At 40.1% G+C, this 17764-nt stretch overlaps 1 protein-coding gene across 14 annotated transcripts in view; it reads left to right on the forward strand.

The window, feature by feature from the left end:
* RAD50 (DNA repair-recombination protein (RAD50)) overlaps positions 1 to 17764 on the forward strand; it is a 75358-nt gene that overhangs the window by 31566 nt on the left and 26028 nt on the right. For 13 of the 14 annotated variants that reach the window (XM_088870206.1, XM_088870204.1, XM_088870207.1 and 10 more), the window contains exons 9-16: positions 2631 to 2735; positions 2839 to 2940; positions 3035 to 3246; positions 3359 to 3451; positions 4276 to 4403; positions 7361 to 7475; positions 7572 to 7701; positions 7992 to 8201. In XM_088870206.1, coding sequence (XP_088726332.1) covers positions 2631 to 2735; positions 2839 to 2940; positions 3035 to 3246; positions 3359 to 3451; positions 4276 to 4403; positions 7361 to 7475; positions 7572 to 7701; positions 7992 to 8201 — 1095 coding nt within the window. Of the gene's footprint in view, positions 1 to 2630; positions 2736 to 2838; positions 2941 to 3034; positions 3247 to 3358; positions 3452 to 4275; positions 5074 to 7360; positions 7476 to 7571; positions 7702 to 7991; positions 8202 to 17764 lie in introns of all 14 variants that reach the window. The other variant, XM_088870210.1, reaches the window with a different exon arrangement.

Consider the following 17764-nt stretch of genomic DNA (forward strand, 5'->3'; position numbering starts at 1 on the left):
TACACATACATATAACTATAGTGCAAGGGGACTCTCTCTATGTACAAGTACACGTATGTCTTTTCAGGGTTGCTTCTTAGTAATGCAGTTGTCCTATGCACATACTGTGCAGAAGTTTGTTGAGGATTTAGCCCTTACTCTTGAAGGTCTACATCCGCACACAAGAGACCAAGAAATTCTCCTAGCCTACAAACCATCGTTGGGAACCTCTCAGACCTCAAGGAGGGATGGCCCTAGGAAAACCGTTTTCAGTTTCACCGTACGTCCAGGGGTAAGGGTTTTGGACTTGACTAGGGCCATAGATGGCCTAGCCTTAGGTCAATCAACTAACGCATACACTTCCACTGAAGTGTGAAGTCCACTATAATTTATATTTACTTGCTCTCACGGCCTTTAGAAGCTACATAACCTCAACAAAAATATCTTTTCATTAAAAGTAAAACTTTTTTCCTTCCTTCTCTTTTATTATTGCCTTTGATAGAGAGAGAGAGAGAGAGAGAGAGAGAGAGAGAGAGAGAGAGAGAGAGGTGGGGGGCTGGTGTGGAAAGAAGATATGAGGAGGAAATTCCAAAGAGATTTGAGCTCAAATATGATTAGCGCATCACTGGTTCTGAAGAGTTTCTTTGAGATTCAACCTGCAAATTCTTTTGATTATTTATGGTTGCACAAGATCAAGGGTTTCTTCGTCATTCGACCTGAACATTCTTGTTTCACTCTACATGGATAAATAGCTGGGACTCTAATTGGCTGTCTCTATGTTATTTCACCTTTTGTTTTACCATTTTTTTTGTGTAAATAGAGTTTTGGGTTCTGCCATTAAGTATAGCTTGACGCTTTCTTGTCTTTTATGTACTTAAATATTTTTGGGGAAAAAGCTATCTCAGTGAAGAGATATTTGGGACTGTAATTTTCTCTCGCATTGGTATTTGTCTTTTCTTTGATGGATTTTTTAGTAAGGATTTTGGAGTTGATTAATGGTCGTTGTAATGGGTTTTGGTGATAAATTTTTTTTTTGGTGTTGTTAGGTTGGTTTTTGTTAATGGTTTTTCTATATCTTCCTGTGAAAAATTGTAGTAATTTCTTTTCTTTAACATGAAAATAGAAAATTGATTACATCTGCAACTCCATATTATACAAACAGATCACCCAAACAGGTAATTGCATGACCTGGGCACCATCCAGAATCCAAACAGCCCTGTCCCATTAACTGAGTTTTGGCATAACAAGGGTTTAGCATAATCAGGTGATGATTCAAAACCGGAGTTTGCATGCATAGGGAGCCAAGCGAGGCAATAGAGAGAAACCATGAAAGCTCCTTGATATCTATAGCATCTGCTTTGATTAAGCAATTATTTGATGCAGATATCAATTGTATGTTGTTCTGTTGTACATTGCAAAATCATAGAATGATACAATGATTACGTGGCTTTCTTTAGTACTCTGTAGGATATATATGCATGCACACACGCACACAAAATACAAACTCGTAAAGCAGTACTACATCACCAAATCCTGAAATAGAACTAATGTTAGTCACAGGAAGTCTTGATCGCATGAGGATCAAGGGTTCCTAGGAATGCTAAAAACGTTGTTTTAGAATGCAGTACAAGCTGTTGTTCTACCATACTCATACAAGGGAAAAAGGAAAAATGTAATACTCATATATATTGCATAGAAAGAAAATTGAAGTCATGTGAAAAAAATCTACGAGGAATGGAGAAAAATAAATTAGTAACTGCTATTGATGTTTACTTGTTCTTTGTAAACCTCAATGGTAACTCTATTTTACCTGTATAACATTGCAATGGCCATTATTCATGTATAAGGAAGTTTGATACACTGGAAAAATAGTGAACAAATGAAGGAAATTAGAGTTTTGGGATCTATATTGCTTGGGCATTTGTGATCGTCTTGTCTGACCTTTTACTATCCTACAAGAATTGCAGGTCATGAATACCCAGAACTTTACAGAGTTTATCCAAAATTAAGGTCCATGATCAATTTTGAAGGATGGAAATTTTGACTTGTTTTGATTTTCCAAAATTTGGACTTTGGACTCTGAACCTAAGCTTAGAAATGTATATTGGGGCTGAGTGCCCTCCTACCCCATTTTTAGGCCGTGTATGGTACCGGAGACCGTTTAGTGTTTGGTTTTTATCCTGTTAAAATACAGACACTTGTCATGATGTTTAGTCATTTTTTATGCCATCAAATGTCTCAATCAATGAATCAAGTCTTCCTCTACATGGGATTCGACTTGAGTGGCCTTTCAAGACTTGATCGGAGTCTATGTACCATGGTACTAGTCCAATTTGCTGTTGCCGAATTCTGATTTTCTTTATCTTTAGGTGCTTCTTGATGTGGCCTATTCTTGTTGCATTATATGGTCATAAGGTTTGTTCATTCCAGGCTTTCCTGTCTAAATCACTTTCAACATTTCACCGGTGCAGTTGTGATGTCCTTTCTCTCTTATATCCTCTTTAAGTACTATGTGCTCTGGCCCTACACCTTTTATAGAACCTGTATGATACTGATGTGCATCTATGTTTGTCCTTTGATCAATGAATGCCTGGAGCCTTGTACATTTGCTTGCTAGAGCTGTCTTGAACTAACCTTTACCATGGCTACAGGAGTCCAATGATTTGAAACTCAATGCTTTGTGGAAAAGCTTTGAGACTGCGACTGCCCGCTGTAGTGAAATTGAAGGCCAGAAGCTAGCAAAAGTTCAGAAGAAGGTCAGAAATTGAGTGACCAAGTAGTACATCTATTAGAACCCACCTTCTATATTTGGCTCCAGAATGTTGAGCTCAATCCTTTGTTGCTTGTAATTTCATTCAGGAAGATATTTCAAAGCGCATACAAACTATAGAGGAGGAACTGGGAACACTTCAACTCTCTGAAGTGGATATGGCTCGCATAGATGAAAAAGAGAAGCTTCTGGTAATTGTAAAGAGTGCTTCTACTGAATTCCATTCTTTTGATAAATTTAATTATTAGTGTCCATTTACAATTATTTTCTCTAATCATATTCCAGGAATCAGAAGTTCAGAGACGAACCTCCGAACTTGCGCAAAGAAATTTTGAATCCAACATACACCGCATAAAGACTGAAATGTTTAGCATTGATCAAAAAATAAAATCTCTTTATCGTGAGAAAGATGTGATGGCTAGTGATGCAGAGGATAGAGTGAAACTGAATCTGAAGAAGGAAGAACTAGAAGGACACAAGAGAAAACATGCGAAAATGTAGGTTATCTTGTTTCAGCTACTCATAGTATGCCTGTGATGTAGTATGCTTCCTTATTTTCTTTGGCTAATCTCATATTTACAAGTTGATTTTACTATCTGAATTGTACAGCATGGAGGAATGCAAGGAGAAAATAAGAAGTGCACTGAAAGGGAGGCTTCCTGCTGCCAAGGACTTGAAAAGGGAAATCAGCAGTGCACTAGGGTTGTTCATGAACTCTGTGTTCTTCTATTTTGCTAACATAAAGGATGGTGTAGAAATTAGTTTAACTGTTCTATCAGTAAACAACTTTTGATGTCATTACATGCAATTATGTAGTTTTGTATGGAAATTGGATGTCTAGCTTCATGATTATGTCCTTTGATACTAATGCCTGCACTTTTAACTTGGTTTCAAATGTTTCACTTCAGGATTTAACTTTTTTGCAGTTTTATATTGTTCTTGGTTTGCCCTTCTTGTCTTCTTTAAGTAAGGGAAAGACTCTGATGTTTTTAAGTTGTATATTATATTATATTGGGTAGGTTGAAATACACTATGTTGGGACTGATTTTGTTCAGAATTTTATTTCTCTTGCTAAATTGGACACATAAGACATTTTTTTGAGGCATCTATTTAAAGCCTATCTTCTACGAACTAAGATGAACTATGATTCTCATTTTAAACTTTTCTCTTTAGAGTCACATATTTATGCTTTTCTCTTGTGCATCTCATATATACATTACTGTGCTTGTTTAAATATCTGCATATATAAATCAGAGATGAGAAGCAAAATTCATACGTGATACTTAACTGTATAACATCTAAGTTGATGTGTTCATATTGTATAGATTGCTCATATTTCTCTTTCTTGGATTAGAGTAACATCATCTGAATGGATTTTAAGTTTTATATGATCTGTGTTGTTTCTTCTGTTATATTTTGAAGTGCATATCTTCGAGGAGGCTCGTAAATAAAATAAGGAAAGAAATCACTTATTGCTTATCTGCATTTTGTATGATTAGTAAAATGGAGATGTATTTTCTTTGTAGGTCTCTTAGAAAGGAATATGATGATTTAAGCTTGAAATCTAATGAAGCAGAAAAAGAGGTAAAATTAGTAGAGATGAAGATTCAGGAGACAAATGCTAGTTTGTCCAAGCTCCAGAGAGACATGGAAGGCAGGTTTTCTCATGAATGATTGTTATTGCTTATTTATTTCCGCAAGGCGCAGATAGTTTGTATTGAATAAATGCATCTGTGATGCAGGTGTTTTACAGCCTTTGTTCATTAGCCATCCCACATATCTGATGGGACTCCATTTGATTATTTATGTGATTTCCAGCTTCTTGCACTTGCACTAATGTTGTTTTAAATTAATCATGAATTATTTCATAAAGCAGGTTTATGCATTTTTGAAGAAGAATGTGTTATGCATTTATGTATGGCTAACCGTGTATTCTCTTCCGTAAAATTGTAATGTTGTTCCTGCATCATATAACTGCATTAATGAGCCCTGTCACTAGGAAAGATTTATGGCTAGGAACATTGCCACTAGAATACTAATTCCTGCTGTTAATGAGCATTAAGATTGATGACGAGATCCCCTTTGCAAGAGTAGTTGGACAAATGGGCGAGAAGATGGTATGGTGTCCCTGCTTTAAATGGCATCTTAAAGATGAAGAAACTAACTCCAAACAACATCCCTCAACAAAGGGCAAGTAAACAGTCTCATATGGTATCGTCACACTAAGGGACAATTCTGTGAAAGTGCTTTTACGAACACCTCATCTGAACCAGAGTAACACTGAGTATTGCAAGAAGATATGGATCATAACGGTTCCACTGAAGGTACAAGCTTTTTCGTGGTTAGTGACCTTAGATAAGGTTCTTACGATTGATCATCTTTAACAATGACAAATCCCATTATCGAAACAGATTGCATGATGTCTAAGGGAGAAATGGAAACTTTTAGACATCTATTTCTTCATTTTTATGGTAAGCTATATGGTCGTTCTTTATGCAATGCTTTGGCTTCTCTTGGGTCACTATAGCTACTATTGATGAATTAATTTGCAAATGGTTCTTGCCGACCATTCCCAGACTTAGACTCTTGGACTAACCCTTTGGAGACCAAGCATGTTTAGTGTACTCTGGGGATTAGGGCTAGAGCATAACATAAGGTCTCTTGACAGCAGAGCCTCTCAATCTTTTTTTTTTTGGAAACTGTTAACTCTGTAAAGATAAAATAGCGATGCCCCCAAGGAGGGGCTAGATACAAAACCAACTAGGGCAGTTGACCCCACAGGGAACCCAGAAAGAAGACTGTAAAATCTACTACTCCTAAGCGAAGCCGGCAGAACCTCTCAAATCTTGACAATCATGCATCGAGTAAAGGTTCTGTTTTGTTCATGGGCACTCGTTACAAAAGAATTTTGGGGATGTCTTTTGCATAGTTTACATGAATGGGTCCGCAATAGTGTGGAGCTATCAGAAGAGAACCACTCACCCATCTCTTTGGAACCACCATTGGACGCTATTAATTCAACTTTGATGGGTGCCCCCCTGGGCAGCCTTGACCCTGCTGGGGTGGGAGGGGTTTTTAGCATGACCAAGGGGAATACGCTACTCTCTCTGGACCCATTTGAATCTTTGTTGTGTCTCATGGGTTTTTGCAGTTTTGATCCTAGGTGTGGCACTCTCATTGTGGAAGGGGATTCCAAACGTTTTCTCTTCGGCTCAAGATTGTGATAACTACCCTTGGAGTTTTCATAATATATTTGTAGGTTTTGCAGATTTTTCTTCTAGGGTGATGGTAACTTTAGTCATATATGGATGGAAGCCAATTTAGTAGTAGGCATTTTAGAAAAAGGAGTTAGCCGAAATCAGCTGCTTGTTGCCTGGTTAGAATGATGAATACTGGCACCAGGATAAAGTGATATAGAGTTTTGATTCCTTTTTGTTGTATTCATATTTTGTAAAGCCCATATACTCATGCTTTTACATTTTGCGTAATGAATAATAAACTGTTAACGATAGAAAAAGAAGAAGATGAAAAGAACTTCCTCTAGCCGCGTTTGTACTGGGTCTTAGTGTGTTTGCTGCTGGTAGCTCTTGACTTAGTAAGTTTGCTTTAAATGGATTGTCTAGCTTTATCTTCTAACATGTGGCGTGGTTGTTGTGGTATTACAGTTCCTTTCCTGTGGAATGATAAGGGTCATGTGTACAATCCTCGTAAGTGTAGAAACGTGTTACCATAAGGTGTTTTGATGATACCAGCTGCTATCTTTTTCTTAAAAAAAAGAAAACTAAATATGCCGTGGAAGACTTTATTAGATGCAATGTGTATGGCACTTATGTTTGGCTCTGTGATATTAGTTCACAAGGGGATCTGGAAACGAATGAGTGTGTATTTAACAATGATAGAATTAGTCAATATAAATGCATAGGTAGTGTATTTTGCTGATTACATTCTTTGACATATCCGGTTGCTTTCCTTTTGGGGTCTTTGATGTGACGTCGTGCTTATGATCTTCTACCATTAGCTCTTATTTTATCAGTTGGCTTCCTATATTTACCTAGAGCTTAAAAATTTTGGAATTGTTTTCATAGTTGTGGTTCTCTTACTGTGAAGGACTTGTTTATGCACACTATTGTTCAACCCTATATTGGTGACACTTCCAGTAGTGTTCTTTTGGAACTAATATGTATTTGCTCTTTTTTTTTTTTCTGGCATTTCTTTAATGTTCAAGGGGCTTCCTTGATTTTACCAGCTCTTTATTTTGTGGGAGTGATCAGATGTCCATGCTTCACTCTTTGTTAATGTTGACTAGTTTGTTCTTATCCTGTTTTTTCGTTTTGTTCTGTGTTCATATAAACACATGCCTGAACTTGGTGAGAACCTGGAATATAAGCTCATTAGTAGACAGATACAGCTTCTATTGATGTGGAGGACCAGGGAAAGGTGTACAAAAATGTTAAATACATATGTGGTAGTTTATAGTTTTGGACGTATGGTTTTATTATATCTGATATTGTGAACTTCTTATGTCTTTCCTTATTTATTAATTTCATCATAGCTTGTCAGCTTGGCCTATTATATGTAATGTTGTAATGACAGAACCTTGTTAAATTGCAGCCAAGAAGCGATTTTTTGATTCTCGACTCCAATCCTTAATTCACCTTTCATGTGACCTTGATTCCTATCCTGTAGTACTACAAGAGGCTATGGAAAAAAGAGATGTCCGCAAAAGGTCTTTGTCGTCTTCGCACTTAAAAAAATATATGTAGATTGGTTTCTCTTGAGAATGAAAAATGCATGGTATCTACTAACTGTTTGAGTTATACAGCCAGCATGACATTGCTGATGGTATGCGGAGGATGTTTGAACCTTTCGAAAGAGTTGCACGTGCAAATCATGTTTGCCCATGCTGTGAACGTCCATTTTCTCCTGAAGAGGAGGATGAGTTTGTTAGAAAGGTAAGGTGTCTTCATTCTAAGGCTCTACTCTGGCAATCCAGTGCTATACTTGGTCCTATAGCCTAGTGGGTGTTTTCTTCGAATGGAGTTTACAGCCCTATATATAAGGGGGCTTTTACAGTCTTGTGGGGTGGAGTTGTTTTGCTCAACCCCTTAGTTTGCGGTTCCAATCTTACTCCCAAGCAAAGAATACATATGGGCTTGTTGTATGATGCCCAATTTTCTTGCATTCTTTTCTGTTTATTAGGCATTTGTTTGGTGTGTCTTACATGTTGTGTTTTATATTACAGCAAAGAGCAAAAAGTGCAAGTTCTGCAGAGCGGGTGAAGGAGCTAGCTGTGCATTCCTCTGATGCAGATGTAGTCTTGCAGCAGTTGGATAAGCTTCGGACTGTACATGAGGATTATATAAAACTTGTAAAAGAAACAATTCCCTCTACCGAGAAAAAGCTGAAAGAGCTCGAGGAAGATCACGACCATAAGTCTCAGGCGCTTGATGATGTAATTATTCTTTCATAGTCTTTTTCCGTTATTATTCTCATTGCTTCACCTTTGCTTACTAAATAGTATAAATTTTGAGGGGTTCCTATTGCATTGCAATAGTAATGAGTTTTTGAGTGTGTTTGTGACACCAAGAGAAATTTCACCATGGTTATAAGAAGGCGGAAAATGTAAGCATTGTTAAAAATGTTTATTAAGGTGATAATTTCAGTACAGTTGGTTAAGAATGGTATGATTTCTATCCTAAAACAAAGTTTGTGGAAAAAAATGATTGGTAGAGAAAGTTGGGATTAGCACAAATTAGTAAAAGGGTAAATATCAAAAATGTTTTTGGGAAATGGCCGAGTGAGGGTGCTTCCATTGTGGTTGTCGCATGAGCATCCTAATCTCTTCTAAACTGTTATTATTTGAGATTGGGTCGAATAAAGAATGAGCATCAGCTCAAGCAAAAGCAAATAAGTTGAAATCTCAACAAACAACTGAATGTGTGATACAAAGAGAGGTTTGCCACTGAAAATGAATGGTGATTGTATTAAGCAGGATTATATTCAAATTTCAAAAGATATGGATTTGAAGGTTAAGAGTCCTAATAATCAAATCTGTTTCCGGGATTATCGACTGTCAAGATGGAAGATAAACTGCTTAAGATCGCAACAAACTCAACAGATCTTGACAAACTCTATCTGGAGTCTATAAAAGCACTCTGATGGATGGGAGAAAGGCCTCTTGGATCTTCAGAAACTTTCTCATATCTTTTGAACGTGTTGAAGCACAAAGCAAATCTGTGGCAGGAAGTAGCACAAAGCATTGTTCTTGGAGTAACCGTAGTGTAAACTCATCCATCATATATCTCAAGGTTGAGGCCACAAAGGTTGAGCTGCATTATTGTAAGTACGCTTCTTGTATCCTGGGCTGACTGATCAAGGGTATTCCTTGCTTGCCCAATTGAGCTAGGATGTAAATGAAGCAGATGTCTTTTGTGTGAACCTGGAACTCTTCCTGAACTCGAATTTAATATTAATAAAGAAAATTCCAAATTGTCTTCCCATTTTGTTGTTTTCTCTGGTTGCTTGGAGTTCATTTCATTTTACATTTTGCATAGATGCAATTTGGGGGAATTTGGTCTCTGGTGACTCCACTAAGGACGAGTTCTCCCTTCATCCTATCAGTGTAAGTTTTGAAAGTCCAGAGCATCAGACCCAGTAGGAGGAGACACGATGATGACTAGCAGCTTCTTCATGGTCGGTACCCAGGTTGTGTCATATGTTTGTAGGTACAAAGCCAAAAATGCAAATATCTTAAGATCTAAAGATCAGGGCACAAAGCCCATCAAATCACCACTCTCAGCACAACGAAGGGTGTCAAGCGTGCGTGAGGTTGTAGGCACAAAGCCACATAACCTGGCCTCTCCAAAGCCACAAAGTCGGGGCAAAAAGCCCACGAAACACATGCTCTTTACTCGTATGGCTGGTCCTACGTCTATTCCACTGAACTCGTCAACTCGGGCTTGGGTTTATCTGGCTACAACTTCGCCTATTGGTTGAGTGGGCTTCAACCAACTGCTGTGGTTTCGATTCAACCATGGACGGGTCAACGTGATGCATGGAGATACAACCTATGGACAGGGAGTGAACTCTGGGTCACTCCACAACGACCTCTTTGAGAAATCTTTCTGCCCGGGAAGGGCTGGCCAAAGGACTTGTAAGCCTGAACTGTCAAAGGGCTCACAATAATGGCCCAAGGGGCATGTAGCCCACTTCTCGAAAACAATTATCAGGCACAAAGGCTGCAATCAACCTGAAAGGCAACTATCCCCGAACCCATAGTCATCTTTAAGGTTGCATCTCTCGACTATACGCTCAGATTCCGACCCTGGGCAGCACCAATGCAGCACCCATGAGGATGAAACCCTATTTTCATCACTGGGTACAAAGCCTGCTAAGGTACTATCCACAAACTTGGAAGCCTGGATTACCGGTCACGGGATCCATTATCCTCAGCTGAAGGTCAGCCCATTGGGTCATGATGCTTCAAACATTGCACTTAATAGTGCGTGTCAGAAACAAGGTCACTGAGGGTGAGAGGTCCCCAATCCTACCCATGCAGGACAAAGAATTAAGGTGGTCTTTAACCATAAGGGTAAACCGTCCACTACAATAATTACCTACTATAATGGACGCCGTCGATGGATCCCTTTTAGGATGCTCCTTGTCCTGGTTACTACTCCCATACAGGGGGCAACATGCGAAGCAACTCTAGCCCAAATAGGAATTTGGCAACCGGTTATGAGAGACGAGATTCCCGCGTGCTCATGTCAGGGCTGTCATGCACTTAAAAATGCCCGGTCTTACGTAAGAAGCGCATGGGGCATCCACATGTTGTTCTGTGGTCGCCCTTGGGCTGATTGCTATAAAAATCCGGAGACAACACTGTAAACCTTCAAAAATGAAGGGTCCCTTAGAGTTTTCCCGAGGTTTGTATGACCATAGCTAGGGGAATAACTTTGCACTCAGTGGTTCTAGATACCGTTGTCAAGACCACCACGGTTAAGAGGGGCTGTAGAGTAGTGGAGAGGGGGCATGCCGTCAAATTGATTTATGAGCACGATAGACTCCAAAATGCCCTAGAGGACCTTGGGGTGAATCGCAAACTAATTTCAGTACATATGTAACCCTGCCCATGGTTTCTCAAAGAGCTATAGTTAAAAGCCATCTTCACCTCGAAACACAAAAATTGGATAGAGCAACCAACTGCTCATCTACCTGCCTATGGCACAAAACATTCGAGGCAGGAGGCCCCTCGAACAAGCCCCTAAGGCCTCTGTGCTTGGTTAAAATTGCAGGAGTGTTAGAGGGGTTACCACGCTGTTTGTGACCTTACAATTACGTCCTAGGGAGGTTCGAGCAGGCTCGAGACAAGGGGCACCTAGAGCATTTGTACTTCTGGGCTTTATTAACTAAAAGCTGAAAAAGATAGAACACTCACCCAAAGTGGTAAAGTTGAGGGGGCGAAGGAGCCGTAGCAGTGGCCCTAGCCATGACTTCTTGAAAGAAAATTGCTTCCATCCTTTGATAAGCCTGGCCTTAGGCAGGCTGTGTCTTTTAACATGATTAATGTCACTACTTGGAAGCAACAGAAAAAGAAGTCTCAGGATGGTTAAGTATCTTCTAAGGCAGCACAGCCGGACCCTGCTAAAGACAATCATGGGGTCATGGTGCTAGCTGAGCAAACGAAGGCACTTCATGGGAAAGCCAAGAAAACCTAGAAATTCAATATCAGTCTACGAGCATGAGTAAGGTGAAGAAAGTTGATGCTCCCAAGGGATAAGGGCCACCCATAAAGGGGTGAGCTCGGTTGCGCCGGAACAGGTGGCCTTGGAAGAAAAGGGCGAGTAAGGGCAAGACCTGTGTTAGCTCGAAAATGAAGATCCCTTGGTAGTAAATGGAAGTGCAAAAGGATACAGAATAAGCATGTCAAGAACAAAAACAAACCTGTGGAGAGGAGAAGGCAACAACATTTACTATTGATGACCAGCCTTCAGAGGATGACACGAGGATGGGGTGCAACCTAATAGCTAAGAGGGAGGGCTCCCCTCAAGCTGCCTTAGTCAATCCCCTCTTGTAAGATATGGAAGGGGAAGCTATTCTGAAAAGCAAGCAATCAGGGGATGAATGATAACCATTGTAATGGTGGTTGGGACAAAACCCACCCCTAAACAAGAAATCAATCTCTAAAAGCTCTTGACCCAAAAGGATGCTGAGGTAGCTGATATGAAACAACCACAATCCTCTGTATTTCCAAAGGTTCACTTCAGCATCATAGCATGGCACCCTTTTACCTATACACTTAGCACAAATGATGCCACTTGACACGATTGTGAATCCGAAAGATGTAGGGCTGAGAATGGGTCGGATTGGGTCCATATCCATTGGAATCTGGTTTTGGATCCGGAAAGTATACATGGGATCCGGATCCGAATTCGGAACCAATCGGATCCAAAATATTTGGATCTTTATCCAGATCCAAAATACATGGGATCTGGATCCGGATCCCGACCCAATCAGATCCAAAAAAATTATTTTATATCTATAAAACAATACATAACCAAAAATAATTATTTTATATCTGTAAAACAATACATAACCAAAAAAATAGTACAAAACAAAAAAATACATATATGTATACAATAGAATAATATATAATATTCTAATGACTTGGGTCAGATTCAGTTCGAATCCACCTGTACTCATATATGATCCATATTACTATTTGGATCCAAATTTTTGATCCAGATCTAACCTGTCGAAACCAAATTTGATCCATACCCAGATCTGGATCCATACTTGGATTTGGATAGGGTCAGAAATTTGGGTTTCGAATCTAAACCGGGTAAATTCTTTGGCCTACTTGGAAGGCCTCAGAAGTTTGCATTTACCAGGAGTAAGGGTATTAGAACTCTATCGGAAGCCGTATCCTGCATATATGGACAAGACTCCACTTCCCCCCATTTATAAAAGACTAAAGATCCCCAAATTCGGTGGAACTGGGTCACTAGGACAACATGTTGCCCAGTTGTCCCTGTATCTTCCGGCCGACACAAATGCCCAACATGAGTATATCTTGGTTAGGCAATTCGTAGAAACCTTGTTAGGAGTAGCTTCTACTTGGTATTCTTGTCTCCCATCCCAAGTCGAGTAGCTCTTGGAGGCAGCTTGAGGATGCCTTTTATGCACGAATCTTTAGTGTTGAAAGGGATGTTCTCTTGCATGAACTTATGGACACCAAGCCAAAGCCTTACGAGCTGGTATTCCAGCTCATCATGAGATGGAAAAACCTCAATTTTATTCAAAGAACTCCCATGGGGAAAAACAAGCCATCCATTCCCTTACTAGCTATTACTCCAATCAATTTAAATGATAAGACATCATTATCGAGAGAGTCATGCTAGCAAATGACTCAAAACCGGTCATAGTCGGTAAGAATAATCAAAGGGAAACTTGAAACCTGCTCCATCAAAGACTGCCATGACGACCACAATGACCCAACAAAAAGACAAGTGAAATCGTTCAAGGGAATGCACGATGGCCACTGAAGGAAGGAAATAACCAAAAATGAAGAGGAGGGTGGCGCGACAACCTCGTAGTGGTGCAAATTCCTCCTTCGAGTCTCTAGCAATCGACCCTACAACAATGGTATAAACCATCCCTAAAAGAACGGCTTTCCAAGGAATATTTCTACAAGCGAGAGCCCGGCCTGGTGATTTTAGAGGACCTACTAACGAACTAGATGATCGAGCTTTCGCCTTCAAAGAAACCGGAAGAAGTCGGGAAGGACAAGGGCCCAAACTATTGCATCTATCATAGGATGCTTGGTCATGTGATTGAGGATTGCTGAACGCTTAGAGATATGATTGAAATATGCTTAAGGAAGGCCAAATTACCTTAGGCATTGAAAGAGTTACGAAGCTCAATCGAAAAATCTGCCGCTTCCATGATGGTCTGAATGCCATCGGAAGGGCTACGAAAATACTTTCCTTTTGGTCCTGAGGAAGTGGTTGCGGTCTTTTGGTATGTTGTAGAAGTGGGGCTTATGAAACCACATGCTCCGAAGGGGACTGTTGACAGGGGCTACATCGGCCTGTTGCGAATTCGATGGTGCTTGGCCACATGTCACATGAATACTGGGCTATAAGGAATAAAATATTGTGCTTGATTGATGAGGGGCATTTTGTCGTGAACTCGAAGCCTCGAAGGGATTAGTGGCTGATGATTGGAGCGGTGAGCTTCCAGTTGTCTTTGAAGAAGAAATTCAATGGTTTGGCATGAATCGCCCTTTGGAGGTGTAGGCGGCAACAAAAGTCATGAAGATGGGTTTCCCTTTGGAGGCAGAGCAGATCCTACACTTATGGGATTATGCCGTCACTGCTGGATGGGGGCACCGCCCAGAGATTAAGAGACATCTAGAAATCCTGATGTATCCCACCCAATGTTTTGTGGGTATCATGGGATGATCAACCATGCATAAGCTTCATGTCAGGAAATTAGGGGTGAGATTATGTGCCTCATTTGAGAAGGAAAGGTTATAATTGTGGAGGCCGTGCCAGAGAAGACACTAGTTCTTACTGAGCCAGGGTTTGAGCAATGAACTCCCAAGGCTCTACCCAGCTAGCTTGAAATGGGAAGCCTCAACCATAGTTGTTGGAAATGCTTGGGAACTCAAATCATTTTGGGAATTGGAATCGCAGAATGCGGCCGCCTAGAAGATTCCTGTTTTAGGGATCAACGTCCGTACAATGGGAATCGTTGGGAATGAGATTCCTAATTTCTTGGAATCGTGTCTCGACCAAAATAGATTTGAGATTCATCCACATCTGGAATTGAGATCCTTCTTGGAATTGAGATTCTGGCCTTCTTGGAATTGAGATTCCCATCCACCTGAAATTGACACTCAAGAAGTCAAGATTCATTGATATGTGGAATCAAGATTCTGACATGTATGGAATCGAGTTTTTGATATATGTGGAATAAAGATATATTGCAGTTTAGAATCGTGATTCCAACATATTTGGATTCAAGTTTTTGATATATATGGTTTAGAGATCCATACCAGTTTGATATTGAGAATTACAATAGTATGGAATGCGTTTGACCCCCACCAAGAATCAAGATTTCAAATTTGTGGAGTAGGAAGCCCCATACACATCTTGAGCCTTATCAACTTTAGAACTATCTCAGATGTCTCTTATTGGAAGGGTTCCCAAGTTTTAAAGTGATTGTGTTGACTATTGAACTTAGGGTCAAATAATCTACTAGGAAAATTATATACAAAAGATATGTATTTTTAAGTTGTTATTTCGACTTCATTATTATAAAGACAAAATAGGATTTTTTCTATGCCATGGTTTTATATGTATGTGTTGTATTTACCAATTATATTTTAAAGTAAAGGCCGTTTAGGGTTGCACAACTAACAATTTGAAGCCCTGCTACCATCAGAAGCATTTGAAGGAAGATTCTACTCCAATTTCCTATAGAAAGTGTACAACCATCATAGACACTGGACAATATGTACTTTGAATTGGTTTTTCTGTTTTTTATTACATCTGTTATATTTTACTTTTTTAGTTAATTTTTTTTCCTCACACTCACATTATACCATAATACTAGAGGAGAAATAAAGTTTGACCTCTGAACATCAAGCACACATATGAAGCAACACACATGGATAAAGAGAGAGAGTTTGACTTTGAACAGTCGCTAGAATTTATGTATTGTGTAATAAAAAACTAAAGGATACAATACTTCATATATAGCTTTCAGTACGTGATGATGGAACTTTTTTGGGGACCGAGGGGTTGGGGGCAGGGGGTGGGAGGTGGGGGGTGAGAGAGAGAAAGAGAGAAAGAGAGAAAAAGAAGAAGAGAATAAGGGGAGGGGAAGCTACAATTTGTTCCTTCTTCTGCCCTTTCGGGCAACTACGATGAGCTTCCCGAAGCAAGATTCCATATTGATTGAATCACTCTTCCCTACTTATATGAACCGATGTACTATATGTTGTAGATTCTAGATTCAAAACCCTAACGAAACAAGATTCATTGCATGTGGAATCATGTATCACTCGATGTAGACTCAAGATTCTATCTTTGTCGGAGTCAAGATTCAGTATACTTGGGAATGACTTTCCATAGATAATGGGTTCAAGATTCTAAAGATGTATTGAAATGAGATTCCTAAATTAAGGAATCGAGATTCCTTGGTTCTGAGAAACGGTTTCGATGAAGATTCCTTGACAGCATCGCCGAATCGGGTTTTCGAACCAGAATCGCTGGGTCCGCAAAGAGATTCCGGTAACTATGGCCTCAACCAAAAGATGACCCTGAATAGGACCTAATGGGAAAACAAGGCTGATCAAAATTGTGAAGCCCTTGAGATTCTCTCGGAGCGTTCTAGGGCTCCCAATTTTGACACTTCCCATTGAAGATAACTATGAAGGTGAATGGGTTACATTTGTCGGAAAGGGTGAGCACAAGCGTATGCATCAATCTGCCCTCTGTAGAGCAGGGTTCAAAAGAGAGCATGATGCCATATGTTCAGCCTTTTAAGGAAATATGAGTGGTCCAAACAAGCCAGAAGAGGAACAACCATCCGAACCGGCTTCAACGCGACGAATCTCCCTCAGCCAAGAGGTGTCTCTTACCCACTCTCAACAATTTCTTGCCTAGGCCTGGAATGCGAGACAACGGGAACGACGAATATAACTAAACTGGAGCCACACGGTGAAGATACTAAATGCCAAGGTGGGACCCCTCGAAGTACTAAATGCCTCATGGTGAAGATAACTAAACTAGAGCCATCCTTGAGAGCACATCAGATATCTCTGTGATCGGGCAGGAAGACTCTACCAGTTTGACTCCCTAAGGCGAAAAAGTTTGCAGCAAGTGGAAGCATCAAATCAGCAAGCTCCACTGCCTAAAGGGTTGGTCCATAATCAGGATCCACTGCCTAAAGACAACAAGTAGAATGTAGTATAGCATTTGCACAAAATCCCAACTTTAAAGCGCGTATACGTTGCCCTCATGATGTCAAAGAGTTGAGGGAGGCACTAATCCAAGCTTTGAGCTCCCCACAAGTCTACGAAAATAAGGTTGATCTTGTGGACTATGACCCAGCCTGCACAAGAAGTTTCTTTTCCATAACCTTTACTAATCAGGATTTGCAGTTAGTCAAAAGAGCCTATCGGCCACTATCTGTGGTCGGAATCCTTCATGGTACGTGTGTTAGTCTAGTTATGTTGGATGGAGGCTCAATAGTGAACTTACTGTCACTACGTATGTTACACGACTTGAACTTGTCTAATACTGATCTGAAGGTCACCAGTCTACTTGTTCAAGGATTCAATCAATGGGGCTAGCCCGCTATAGGGACAATCTAGCTGAAACTAAGGATTGGAGACTTTACCATGTATGTTGCTTTCTACATGATAGATATCGATACTTCATATGCGGTCCTCCCAAGGGGCCCATGGATGCATGGTAATGGGATTGTTCCATCCACCCTTCATCAATGCTTCAAAAACTGTCAAAATGGAAGACTATATACTATCTTTGTTGATAGGAAAGCCTTTGTTAAGGCAAAATCCCATTATGCTGAGGCTGTATACTACCTCATAGATGATGGCGGTTTGTCAAAATGGGAGCTGCCTGTAATTGCACCCAAGCCCGAGGACTCGGACATGGGCGATACTTTAAGCCAACGTGATAGACCCTGTATGAAAAGATTCAGATAATGAGGATATCGAGGATGCCATGATATGCGCCTTTGAGGGAATGCATTGAAAATTCTACTAAATCTTTAATTGCTGTATATGCAGAAGAGGTGAGCTTCGATCGCCAAGCCCAGTTAATGAATCATCGAGTAAAATGATTCATCAGGAGGCGAGCATCACTAAGGCACAAAGCTTGACTACGTCCCCAAAGTCTTGCCTAATGCATCAAGCAAGGGGAAAATCAAGGTTACGATTTTGTCATAGAAAGACGGTACATCTAACCTCAGTGGCATAGATAC

The sequence above is a fragment of the Amborella trichopoda genome, chromosome 6 (assembly GCF_054954075.1).
Source record: "Amborella trichopoda isolate Santa Cruz 75 chromosome 6, AtrichopodaSantaCruz75HAP2 v2.0, whole genome shotgun sequence".
NCBI classification, from domain to species: domain Eukaryota; kingdom Viridiplantae; phylum Streptophyta; class Magnoliopsida; order Amborellales; family Amborellaceae; genus Amborella; species Amborella trichopoda.